Raw genomic sequence first — 14,017 nt, 5'->3', positions numbered from 1 at the left:
GGATCGAATTACAAGGTTAATACAAATCTGGCACAAAAATGGTTAAGAGTCCAAGAATGTGAACATGAGGCACCAATCATGAGGTAGGGGTGTCAAACTGAAGCACAACTCTAGACATCAGAAGCATAGCATATTTTTGTATTATTTACCAACATTAGGAGAAGCTTGATTTTGGCATGCAGCACCCTCTTGTGAAAACCAGACATAGCATGCTCCTTGATAAAAACTACTGAACGTTATCTCTGAAGGAGCCTCGAAGTTTAGATGTAGTTTATCTGTGTCAAACAGGGTTCTACAAAGTCAGTCTTAGAGGGTCGGATCCATGCCAGATTATTAGCATATCCCCAATGTACATCTTTCATGAATCCGGCCCTCCAGGACCGACTTTGGAGAACCCTGGTGTAGAACATAAAGAAATTATTGTAGGGACACATTGAATTCAGGCTCCTTATAATGTTCTTATTTTACTTAACATTTCTTGCATTAAATCTCTCATCCCAGCCCTAGTTGGGTCTGAGAATATATATGATCAATTAAACGTTTGGTTTTGTTCTGCTCCTACTTCAACTGTTGTTTCTTTTCACATGTCGTATCCAGGTTAGCTGATTAGAGAAAATATGTTCTTCAGTGAAAAGGAATTGGTTTTATACTTGTCTGGTTATAACTGTTTTGGATCTTCCAGGTTTGGTAAGAAAGAAATGATTTATAAATGAATGGTACCTGTAGTTGTCTGTAGCGATCTCGATGGGAAATTATTTCATCATTCTTTTCTTTCAAATAATCCGTTCCTGGTAAACCGTGCGTCTTCATCATATCTTCTAATTCCTGTGAACATTTAGGAGAAAAGTTTGCAAATATATGTAGAGAGGTCAAATCTGTTTGCAAAAGTCCAAAAGTCCATCTGTTTAGTAGATTAATCATCATCATCAAAATTGTATTGGGTTCATAGCATAGACAACCCATGAAAACACAACATCTTAAAACAATGCATCATAGTAAAGATTAAAAAAAGAAATAAATCAAATCTCCATTCCCACTTTTGATGATGATAGTAGATCAATTAAAAGGCTTATTTTGCAGCAGCATTTCATAAAACAGAAACAACTGTTCTATCTACTCTTATTTCTTTTTACTTCTTAATAATTCGTTACGTCCCTATTGCAACCTTTATAAATATAACTCAGCTTACTTTATACTCGCTCCAGTCATTCTTATCCAAACATTTGTCTGCTCTCCAACCACTGACCAGGACACCCAGTGGCAGAACCAACAACTGCTTCTTACAGATGCAAACAGAACTAGCTAGTACCTGAGGCACAGGAGTCACCATTATAGACCATTTCCATACACCCACTTAGAATTGATTCACAGAAGTGGGGCACATTCAACCTCAAGATAACATTTAAGGAATTAGCAGCAAAGCAAAATGCCTAAATATTCATAATCACTTCTAGTTGAGATTCTGGTCTTGAAACTACATCTATGGTTCAAGCAGCAGCCAAGGAAGAATGTGGTCTTTAAATTACTGATTATAAGGCACCTAGAGCAGTTTGAATGTTTTACTGCCAAGTGGAAGGTGACTTTCCAGCAGAGGAATCTGGCACCACAGTAAGCCCACAGGCTCAAACGTTTTGTGCAAGAGGTTGTAATAGAGCACGATGAGGTCCCAGAATGCGAATTTCGATGAATTCATTGCAGATGGAAAAGGCTTCCTGAACTTTTCAAAAAGGCACCCCATATTTCTAATTATACGTTCTTGTGTATTCAACAAGATAAATGGCACAACATGAAATGCTGGAAACTGAGGAGAGTGTTATAAGTAAACCCTCAGTCAAGTAGTAGAAGTAAGTCATGGGTTTATTACTACAGCCCCACACCTCCGGCGGTGCGTAGGTCAGATAGCCGGATCAATCTACTCACAGTTGGGCGGTTGGAGAGGGGACAGGGGTAGGGTGGAATGTTGGGGAACCAATCGGGATGGAGGGAAACAATGGGTGCTCTCGCGCAGGAGAGTTGGTAGATACTACTTGCCCAAGGCTAAGGGGGAATACAAACTAGGTTACAACAGAGAGCTTATCTACCTTCCAAGAAACCAGTGACAAAAATAAAACAAAAGTGCTGGAGTCATGTGCACATGGGGAGGTGAAGACAATGGACGAGTTAAACTAGCACTGAAGTTAAAAACACAAACAAAAAGCAGTGTGACAATTGCAGTATTACTGTACTGTGCTTCCAACAAAGATACCGAACAGGCCAGCTAGGGGGAGACAAAAGCAACATTGATATGCAAGTGCTGAGGTCTCTGGGATCTTTCACCAAACACACAGGAACGATGTGAAGTCTCCATTAAAGCATGGTTCCAGTGAGACGTCTTCTCCAGGTGGTGGGAGACAGAATTCTGCAAGACTAATGAGTCCTGCCTGCACAAACACTGATCTTGCCAGCATCTCTGAAGTCCCACCAAGGGCCAGAAGTAGGGAAGATTTGAAAGGCAAGCTCACTGAGAAAGAGACAAGATCCTTTCTCACACAAGAAATCAATGTTAGATCAGTTCGGTTATATCGTCTGTAAGTGATCCAGTGCAGTGATTTTTCTTTGATATTTTAGCAGCACCAATTTGTCCTGGATATATGACTTTTTAAAATAATTGTATATTAACACTGTCAGACGACAAGCTCGGGCAGATGATTTGTGAAGTCATACATCCTCTGCAGGTTCCAAATCTAGAGGTAAATAAGATGAAAAGTTGCAGTGGATGCATTACCTCATTATAATCCTGTGTAACTGCTGTTCACGGGGAACAACACATCCAGTAGTTAATCCAATGCTTTTGCATAGTGTGAGAATACTGGATGAGGGGCGTGGAACCCTTCTCAAGCAGCAACTACAATTATGGTCAGGGTGAAACACAAGCAATCCCCAAATTAACCTCTGCTTAACCCTCTGGCAGCTTGCCACAAAACCAGTCAGGCTTAACTTAGAGGTAATATGGAGAGTATTTATCAAGCACTTTATACAGTGATAACACAACACAAACAAAATATACACTAGGTAAAGGAATCGAATAAAATCTAGTAAATTATTTGACACCAAAATGACAGAAATCTAATTACTAGAACCGGAGATATGAATTTTTAGAGATTAGATCAAAATAGTGCTTAAAAGCACAAAGCGTCAACTGCAGTTATCTGGTCCCACTTGACCGGGGCAAAGTCAGATGTTTAGGCCAATCACAATGCAGCGCTGGCCAGATACAGTGACCAAGCTAGTCCCACTGAGAAATGCACTTTAAATCCTGGTTGCGGAGTGCTGCCCCATACAGCCGCAATCCAGAAAAGTGATGCGAGATCCACATCGAGGAATGCGCTATGCAGCAGCAATTCCGATGAACTGCCAGGGCTGCGATGCGGGCTTCAGTCAAAGCTGCATTACGCTGCGTTGTTTCCGATGAGAAGCAGCAAGGTCTGCATCGAGGATGCGTCGCAAAGCGTCGGTTTAGATGATCTAGCAGGCTGTGATGCTGGCTTGTGTCGACGCTGCCCCGCGCTGCATCTGTTCCGATGAGGTGCTAAGAAGAGCTGAGTCAGGTGTGCGTTGGGCTGTGTCAATTCTGTTGAGAGCACAGCTGGGCTCCCAGAGCACCCTTGGCCCCAGTTCCAAGAGTCCAGCTTTGAGAGAGGGGCACCACTTGGGGGGTTAGGACTCAAAGCAGGCAGAGTGCAGGTGCAGGGTTTCTGTCCCTAAGTCTGTGATCAGGAGACCAGCCAACTAGCCCCTGGAGTCACTCTGGTGGCCCTGGGTTCAAGGTGGCCCTGGGTTCAAGGTGCAAGTCTAGTCCTTTTCACTCAGGCAGCAGGATAGCTGAGTAGCAGGGCAGTAGAGCAGTCTTTCTTCCAGCTGAGCAGCACAGCAGTCCTCCTTCTTTCACCACAGGTCCAGAAGGGTACTGAAGAGTTAGGTCTTAGGCTCCATTACTTGTACCTGGTGACCACTTAGAAGTGGGAGATGCTTCAAGAGTCTTTCCCCTACAGAGGTGTCTGGAATTTCCTGCCTTCCTGCCCCGGTCCCAGCTTGTGGGGGGTGAGGTGGAGGGGGGCATAAAAGACTAGTGTGAAACCCTTTGGGAGTGTACTGAGGTACAGTCTTTGTGATGTGTAAGTGTGGTGGGTGCAGCTCCTCCCCTCATCCTGACAGAGATGACCAATCCTGACAACACCGAGTACTCCTTTATCTCACTGGCAGCGAGTATTACACACAGTCCAACTGCCAGGTACATCTAGTCATGTTACTCAGGATACAGGCTCAAGGCACAAAATGTTTAGCACAAGAAAATGTCAACTTTCTAAAAGAGGCTGTGTCAGAATTATGACTTAAAATCCAACTTTACCAATAAGGAGAATTTTAAATTCCAATTCATTAGAGACAATACTCAACTTTCCGACATGCTCGCAATTGAAAGTCATCACTTATTAAATGTAATGAGGTAAAACAATGTCATCCAATGGGAGAGTAAGGCATTGCAATAGTGAAAAACAATTTTAAGAGTGTTTCACTACCAGGACACGAAAAAGTTAAAAATTAATGTCCAACTTTCTAAATCAACTGTACCCTGTTGTATGGGCTGTTTAGGGCCTACCAGATGGGTGACTTCTCCGTATTAAAAAGGAAGATTGGACCTAGCGAGAGATTTATTTGACCAGGTCAAAATGACAGTTCACAACTGCACACACATCCTGCAAAAGCAGGACTGAGATATGTTTGGTGGGCTACTTAAGTGGGTGACATGATGAGTGCTGAAGGTTGACTAGTAACATTTAATTTACAGGCCCTGGGTACATGTAGTACTGCTCTACTAGGGGCTTGCAACTAAATTAATCATGCCAATTGGGTGTAAGCCAATTTCACAATGTTTAAAGCCTGGGCACAATCACTTTAGCAGTGGTATAGTGTGCAGGGTCATAAGGTCAACAAAAACAAATTCAGCGAAAACAGGGGTAAGGCAAAAGGTTGGGGGAAGACCACCTCAATGCTGACAGGTCTAACATACCAATACGTTGCCTGCAATGAATTAACTTAGACCTAACTGATGACTGCCCAGCAGCCAACAGAATATCAATACTGTCAGCTGATAAGCTCAGATAGATAATTCATAAGGCTATACATCCTCTACAACTTTCAGATGTATTGGTTAATAGGACAAGACGTTGAAAAGAATGTTTGGCCTCACAAGTCAATAAGAGAAGTGTCACACCCCTCACCGTTGCAGCCTCTTCACCAACTGCCATAGATGCCTAAAATCCAGTGGAAGCATAGCACATTTCCAGTGTGTGCCTCACATGTAACGGGTACTGCAAGTAGGCTGGGCAATCCCACAGCCCCATCATCAGTGAGTGCCTTCTATATCCTGCAAAATGAGGAACCATCTCTACATTGCTGCCTCCCTGCACACTAACATTTTAGGCATAGGCATCCAAGACTGCCCTACTTAAAAGAAGTCCAGTGTTTCCTGGGATCTCAAATTTCTTTTGGTCCTTTTTACCCAAGGACTCCCGTTTCTTAAGATCTTCATCAAACCTCTCTAGAAGAGACTGGTTATTTCTCGGAGCTCCAAACTATTTGATTCCATTAATGACCTATTAAGGACTTATTATTTGCTATTCCAATATTCATTCCGTCTAGTATGTGCTAAAAGAGTCTTCCAACACAACCCATAATGATAGATAATTTGTTTCATCTCCTAAAGCAGATCATTCACATAAACTGAATGCCAGCGAAGAGAACTACACCGTGTATGACATGGTACTATTAACCATCAGCGAAGGATTCCGTCACTGGTGAAACATCGAAGCTACAAATCACCCAGTATATGTTATCAACGACCACATAATCTCTCCTTCCCCCAAATAAACTGTTGCTTAACTCTGCAATACACATGCTGAATGCTATTTTTTGCACGATTCACTTGTTTAGCCACTCATCGTCATGTTTCCAAGCAAGGCAGGGCAGATGCTTTAACTAACCTCAAATAAACAAACCAGTTCCAGAGTATCTACCCATCCTCTCCAGTTGATCTGTGCCACCACACAGAAACTGCTCAGCCCTCCCCTTTTATCTGAATTCGCATAAAACAACGTGTGCATTCAATCAATTAATAAAAAATTGAATATGTTGCTCAATACACAACATCCAGCTTACACCTATACTCAAAATATCGCAATACTTTCTAAAGCACTCAAAGATTAGGAATAAAGATGGAGTTAGCAAAGAAGAAATCTCTAAACATTAAAAGAGCATTTTGTTAATTTTATCACTATTACCTGCCTTATGTCGCAGCACAATCTAGATGTCCTTTTATTCTAATAGTATATGCTTCCTACATTGCAAAGTCCTCCGTATGAATTTTTCTATGCTGATCTGTGCATAAATTGTGATTCTTTCTATTCTATTCATACTTCCATACCATTGGACTGGGGTGGCCGTAACTCATGTAATGTCGTGTAGCATAATCGTATGAAATTACCTAAGAATTACACAAGATTACACTTGAATTACACAAGAGGATTAATTCTGTATTAAGCACTATTTCTTAGCACCAAATGCACACTTGTGTCCAAAATGGATGCAATGATGCATTTTGCACTAAGAAACAGCGCTAAAAGCAGAAGAGCATGAATATCATGAATATCAAGCAGCTGCTCCTGCACTAGAAAGCCCCCTCCCGAATTAGTCTTAATTAAGCGACCAAGAGTGATTGCAAAATTAGAAGTAATCAGTGGCATCCGGCAAGGATCTGGGATGGTGAGGTGGGGGTGAGGGCCCAATGGGGTGTAAAAAAAGAAAAATACACTTACCTCCTCGCTGCTCTCTCCCACATCGTCTCTCCTCTGTCCGCCGACCAGGAATCACTGAGCCAATCACAATGCTTCAATGCAGCATTGTGATTGGTCTGTGCCCCGTAATTCAGCGCTCAGACATGACCTGGGCATGTTCTCCACCCAGGCTGTAATGAAGCCTGGATGGAGAACATGTAAAGGGAGCAGGACTGTTTGGTGGGCCCGAGACGGCCGGCCAAAGCGTCATGCGCACTTCAGTGTGCCCAACACTCCTCCCCTGCACTGTGAGCAGAGCAGCCCCGCCCCCATGCTGCCGTTGCAAATAAAATGATCATAACATCAAGATAACATCAATTAATTTTTTCTTTCCTTCTCTGCTGCAACGCAGTGGAGCTGCTCCTCTACCTTAGCGGAGGAGCCTCTACTGTCAGTAATTCAATCAATCAATCAATCAAGAGTATTTGTAAAGCGTGCTACTCACCCGCTAGGGTCTCATGGCGCTGAGGGGGGGGATGCTACTGCTCGAAAAGCCAGGTCTTGAGTTGCTTCCTGAAGGAGAGATGGTCCTGGGTGAGTCGTAGGTGGGTGGGGAGGGTGTTCCAGGTCTTGGCCGCCAGGTAGGTGAAGGATCTTCCTCCAGTGGTGGTTCTGCGGATCCGTGGGACGTTGGCGAGGGCGAGGCTGGCGGCGCGGAGCTGGCAGGTTGGCGTGTAGAACGTGAGGTGGTTGTTGAGGTATTCGTGGCCCAAGTCGTGGAGAGCCTTGTGTGCGTGGGTGAGGAGTCTGAACGTGATCCTCTTGCTGACGGGGAGCCAGTACAGGTCCCTCAGGTGGGCTGAGATGTGGCTGTGTCGGGGGATGTCCAAGACGAGTCGTGCTGAGGCGTTCTGGATGTGCTGGAGTCTTTTCTGTAGTTTGGCGGTGGTCCCAGCGTAGAGGGCATTCCCGTAGTCCAGACGGCTGGTGAGGAGGGCCTGGGTGACCGTTTTCCTTGTTCCAGTGGGGATCCAGCAGAAGATCTTACGTAGCATGCGGAGTGTGTTGAAGCAGGAGGAGATAACGGCGTTAACTTGCCTGGCCATCGTGAGGGAGGAGTCAAGGATGAAGCCCAGGTTGCGTGTGTGGTCCGTGGGCTTGGGTGGGGGGCCCAGAGCAGGGGGCCACCAGGAGTCGTCCCAGGCGGAGATGGATGGGCCGAGGATGAGGACTTCCGTCTTGTCTGAGTTCAGTTTCAGGCGGCTGAGCTTCATCCAGTCTGCGATGTCTTTCATTCCGTCCTGGAAGCTGGCTCTGGCGGAGGTGGGGTCGTTGGTGAGGGAGAGGATCAGTTGGGTATCGTTGGCGTAGGAGATGATGTTGAGGTTGTGCTTGCGTGCGATGGCTGCGAGGGGGCTCATGTAGACGTTGAAGAGGTTGGGGCTGAGCGAGGAGCCTTGAGGTACGCCGCAGATGATCTTGGTGGCTTCTGCGAGGAAGGGCGGGAGACGGACTCTTTGGGTTCTGTCGGAGAGGAAGGAGGTGATCCATTCCAGGGCCTTTCCTTGGATCCCGGCGTGGCGGAGGCGGGTTGTCGGGGTGCCGTGGCAGACCGTGTCGAACGCAGCCGAAAGGTCGAGCAGGATGAGTAATTCTGTGTCAAAGAGTAACACAGAATTACCAAAAGGACTCTGATTACTCAAGTGTAATCAAAATTCTGCCCACATTTTGCCTACACAGGACTTTGCTGTCACAAAGTTAAGAACAATTAGTTTGCCTTAAATTTGAATAAAACATGTAGAAATAAACAAAATGACGCTCAACTTCTACACTACTATCATCACAGTAACATTAGGAAGAAGACCTCATAGCCCACTTCAAAATCAAACCATCCAGAAATGAGATGCTATTTTACCTAGCTTTGCTTGACCTTGTAATACATGGCCATAGTTTACTTTTGCAATTATTATGCCTCAGAATACATTTCTGTATATTGTTGAAATGATCTATTTGCAGAAATAAATATAACATGTTTAACTACCCACTTTCAATTTAGGGACATGTTTTTTCTGGCTGATCTTAAAATTAGATAAACGCAACCTCTATAAAGGTTGCTCAAACATATTTTAAATTGGAAATAACACAATTATGTCACAATGCATCACATCATGTAGTCCTTGAAAATCTCTTGATATTGAATTTGACCCTATTCTACCTGGTCTTCTCAATGCTCACAACAAATATACCTCTTTTTTCCGTATGCTTTTCGCCCGCAGGAAAATACAACGCGGTCGATACAACGACCACGTTGTAACAACGCATACCATTACCCCGCAAGTCGTACCAAAGGCTTGCGGAGTGGGGGTGCTGGATGTTGGAATTGTGTAATTTACTAGTCCAACTTTAGCATGTGCAACATTAGGGAAGGTGTTGGATTTTAACTCCAACACTTTCTGCCCCCTCCGCAAGTCGTCGTTCCGACTTGCGCAGTAATGGTATGCGCTGTTACAACGGGGGCGTTGAGTACGGCCCGTGGGCCGCCTGTTGCCCGGCAGGCCTTCTTTGGCGGCCCACAGACTTTGTAGGTAATGTAACCTTCCTTGGCGGTCCACGGACCTTGCAGGTAATGTAAACTCAATATTATGAGTGACAGGAGAGAGAGAGAGACAGAGAGACAGAGAGAGAGAGTGAGAGAGAGTAAAGAGAGAGAGAGAGTGGAGAGAGAGAGTTGAGCTAGAGAGTGGAGAGAGAGAGACTGACTAACTGAGAGACTGACTGACTGAGAAACTGACTGACTGACTGACAGAGATACTGACTGACAGAGACTGACTGACAGAGAGAGACTGATTGGCTGAGAGAGACTAATTGAGAGAGAGTCATTGACTGACTGACTGACTGACTGAGGGAGAGACACTGACTGACTGAGAGACTGACTGATGGAGAGAGACTGACTGAGAGAGAGACTGACAGAGAGAAAGAGAGAGACTGACTAAGAGAGAGAGAGAGAGAGAGAGAGGCTGACTAATAGTGTAGTGTGGTTTATGGGCCTCTTTTGCGTGCATGTTAAGTTAGCATGGCTTATTAGCAGTTTACATGCCATTTTACCTTTTGCTGCTTTTGCACACAACACTGCTTAGCTGTTTTTGCCAAGTTAGCTCTCACGAAGGTCTATACATGAGAAAAGGTTTGTTTTTCGACATCTCTAGACATACATCGTGCCCCAGTCTGTACAGTGAGTGCTGAGCCGTGAAGGTTATCATAACATGTGAGCCTGTTTATCGGCGAGTTCGTGTAACACATTCTAGACACAACATTTTGGCAGCTGCGAGCCGAGCAAGATTCTGTCGCCTTTATCATAGCACACTTGCCATGATTTCACACACTTGGAAGATTCCAGCGATGCAGAGAGATTAGCCGATCCAGATGTAATTTACACTTACTGAGCGGACAGGTAATGGGATCCCCCAAAACAAGCTTAAGAGACCTTTTATAGCTTATAATATATAGTTCCATTATAGGGAGGGTGTTTAAACTAGGCGCTATATCACCTGTTTGCACTATCATTGTAATATGGTTCTTCCTGTTGTATTTTACGGAGTTGTAACCATGCTGACCATATTATTTTTAATCATATGTCTGCTTATGTTGACTAAAATACTGTGCATGAGATCACGTCGTTAAAATAAATATTTGATTCTTACTGTGTCTCTTTTTTACTTCTGTTGTGGACTGGTATGAGAGTATAACAAAAGAGTGTTCTCACTTCCCACCATTCCTGAGATGGTCCTAAGCTGCATGTTCTAGTTTGTCTATTCATTGGTTACTTTGCTATAGGACGAGGAGCTAAAGTGACACTGATGCTAGCTGGTTGGGGTTTTCTAGGTACTGAGGTGAGTTCTGGTACAACACAATTCACTAATGTACTAGGTCTCTGTGCATAGTTCTGTGTATGATCAGAAATCCTTGCAACAATAGCCGCCAACGAGTGTGATCTTATTGTGAGACACTTGAGTAGTGCTTGTATCAGTCCACGACCCCCTCATTATTGTTTCCAGTTGACAATAGTGACTGATAAAACCTACCTGTAGTTACCTAGGTTACTTCAATCTGGATAATATAAAACGGTTTTCTGTTTGAATTACTACCCAGTAGTGCCTTATAATATTGCACAGTACTTCTCTATTACGGTTTCGATATGGCTGCGGTTGATATCCCAGCACACAGTCGTTTGGCTGTGCGGAATAATTTGCAGAAATACCTCGGAGGGACATGCTGTGTTTTTTTTTTGTTTCAGCTGACGCGGCGTACCCGTTTGAGTTGTATTACTCATGGGTTAAAATTCCCGCGGTAGATGCTAATACTGGTGTTTTTCCCACTTACACCACTGCTGATGCTCCTGCTGCATACGCTCCATACCGGACAGTAGAAATTCCTATTTCTGCTTGGTAGCATGCCGTTTGGTTTAATGGCTCCCTCCCACAAGTTATTACAGGGGTCGGACAAGGGCCATTGTCGATTCCAGGCGCTACTTAGCCTGTTTTAGCTGCATACACCCCGCATCCTCAGGCGGGGCAGTTATCAGCTGTTCAACTAAGACCCCTATATGCCTCTGCGATATCAGTAATTAGGGGTCTGGTTCATTACATTACCCGCAACCTCCAGGGTGGGGCCCCGGGTGGTGAGGCGCATCCAGTTGGTGGTGGTGGGCTGAACCTTAGTCCCGTCATGGTTAATGCTGTCATGGGCAAGCGTCCCCAGGATAAAGAGGCAATGCCTTTTTGGCTTGCCGAGAAATTTGACCAACTGGAAGCAGTATTCCCAAATACTAGTCCTGTAGAAAAACACAGGATCCTCACAGTTAGTTTGCAGAACAACTTAGTGCCAGACGTAAATGAATGTACAACTTGGGGTGTGATTTTTGTGGCAGTCTATACTAGGTGCTTTGGTACCCCATCAATGACTGTCCTGCCCTCTGTGATCAAGCGTGTTCAGGATGAACACGGACCGGAGGCAGCTATGGAGTTGGGAATGCGACTTGTGGGAGTCTCTAATGCTCTGCGCGAAGTCCCCGAGGCCAACAAACCCCATCAGTTATCGAAAATTATTACGGAGGCTTATAAGACCGTTGGTCGTAATAGTTTGGGTGTTAAGCCTTTCGCTAGGAATGAAACACAGCAGCAAACTCAACAAGCGGCATCTGATAAAGATGACCGCCCCAAAGTTCAGAAACAAAATTGGAGTAAGAACAAAAACAAGGGAAGCAGCAGCAGAAACAGGGGTCCCGTTCCACTTTACCTACACCTGCCCCTGCTGAGCGTACATATGAGTTGCGTGACCGCAGTACTTTCCTCCACGCTTTTACGCACACAGTGCCAAAGGAGCAGGCTCTACATTCTGCAGAAGATTGGGCTAAGGCGCTCACGTACTCACTGTGAATGGGACAAATGGTCTCCTCGACATGAGATTCCCTTGCGGTCGATGCCACAGCCTCAACCCCAATACCCCATACGACGAGAAGCAAAAGCCTCCGTTGCACAAATCCTTGAACAATTAGAATATCAAGGTGTAATTGAAACGTCTGTGTCTCCGATGAACAACCCACTTTTTACTGTGACCAAGCCAGATGGCTTGGTCACATTTGGTATTGGATTACTGCCATTTAAACTCACATTGTCATACGTGTGTGGTGCAGAATACTCACAGTTCTGCTCTTGTGGATAGTCTCGTACGTAAAAGGTTTAAAACCGCACTTGACATATCCAATCGTTTTTTTGCCCACAATCTGTCCCCTCTCAGTAGTCAATGGACAGCTTTTACAAGTGGTGGCAAACAGCACCAATTCCTTCGTTTGGCTATGGGCTACAAAAACAGTCCAGGGATATTTGCCGCCCGCATTGTCTCTCTCTTAGAGAGACTCGATGCAGATGCATGTTCGTAAGTGGATGACATTTATCTCACAGACGACGAGTTATGGCCGCATCTGTGCCATGCTGACCGCATAATTTGCCGTTTTGCGGACATAGGCTATAAATTCAACTTAGCAAAATCTCACATTGCAGTTGCAGAGTATACAGTGTTGTTCCTGGGCTATGAGCTCCACAATGAAGGTCGAGGTTTAGCTACTCACTTCTTGCAGAAATGCACACTTTTGCGAGCTACCACAACGCTGAAAAAGCTACAATCTTTACTGGGCTTTTTAAATTTCAGACGTACATACATTCTGGAATATGCCCAGCCTATCAAAATGCTTTATGCGTTGATACAACCTTCTTTTTCCAAATCGTGCTGGCTGCAGGAACATTCAGCTATCTTGCAATCTTTGCAGGCTGATCTTCTTGAATCTAAATTCTTGTTGACTCATGATAACCGCACCAACCTGGTGATAAGAATCGTGCCAGGGGCGATGAGTTTCATGTACCTCACTTTTAATGAGGGTAACACAGTCCCTATCGCTTACAAGTCACACTTGTACACTTCGGCCAAGTTGCGGTTTTCCACTGTGGAAAAAGTTTTGACTGCAGTGCAAATGGTGATTCTTAAGGAACGTGCACTGTCGCAGGGAAAACGCATTTTGGTTGTTACTCCGTATCCTGCCATCGGAGGCAGTGGCGAAAGCCAGTGTACCGCATTCGAAAGCTTTGCACTCTCGTGGGCTACATCCTTGACATCCCCAGATGTTACGTTTATTTTTGATTCCTCACTGCAGATTCAAGAGTACTTGCAGTATGAATGTGTTCATCCTGCTCCTCTGACTATGCACCCACTTGAGGATTTCCGCTGTATCATCTACACTGATAGTAGTGCGCAAGCAGCTACGGGTTCAAAACACGCGTATTCTTCGGCCTGCGCAATTGTGGTTGGTACTATGGTGGATGGTGAATTCAAGTCCGATGTCGTGCATACACAGACATTAGGGGAATGTACCGCCCAGTTGGCAGAACTTTGTGCTCCGATGTTTGCTTTGGAGTACGCCGACCCAGGTGTGACTACTCTTACTGTGAGTGACTCTTACTACTGTGTTCAGTCATACAATGACAATCTTCCCTTTTTGACTCAAAATGATTATTGTGACTCCAAGGGTCGCACAATAAAACATAAAATGATCTGGGTTTGAGTGCCAGAGCTCAAAGAACGTCTCCCACTCGTTTTTGTAATTCATACTCTGGGTCATCAGCGCTTTGTGGTTCACGCTGTTGGCAACTGTCTCA

General features: G+C 44.8%; 1 protein-coding gene across 3 annotated transcripts in view; it reads right to left on the bottom strand.

The window, feature by feature from the left end:
- CCDC91 (coiled-coil domain containing 91) overlaps positions 1–14,017 on the bottom strand; it is a 1,837,163-nt gene that overhangs the window by 1,178,481 nt on the left and 644,665 nt on the right. For all 3 annotated transcript variants that reach the window (XM_078673757.1, XM_078673758.1, XM_078673759.1), the window contains one exon: positions 721–825. In XM_078673757.1, the coding sequence (XP_078529883.1) occupies positions 721–825 (105 nt within the window). The remainder of the gene's footprint in view (positions 1–720; positions 826–14,017) is intronic.

Source organism: Lissotriton helveticus, chromosome 1_1, assembly GCF_964261635.1.
Source record: "Lissotriton helveticus chromosome 1_1, aLisHel1.1, whole genome shotgun sequence".
NCBI lineage: Eukaryota > Metazoa > Chordata > Amphibia > Caudata > Salamandridae > Lissotriton > Lissotriton helveticus.
The sequence above is the reverse complement of the archived record's forward strand: the minus strand, read 5'-3'. Positions and strand labels throughout refer to the sequence as shown.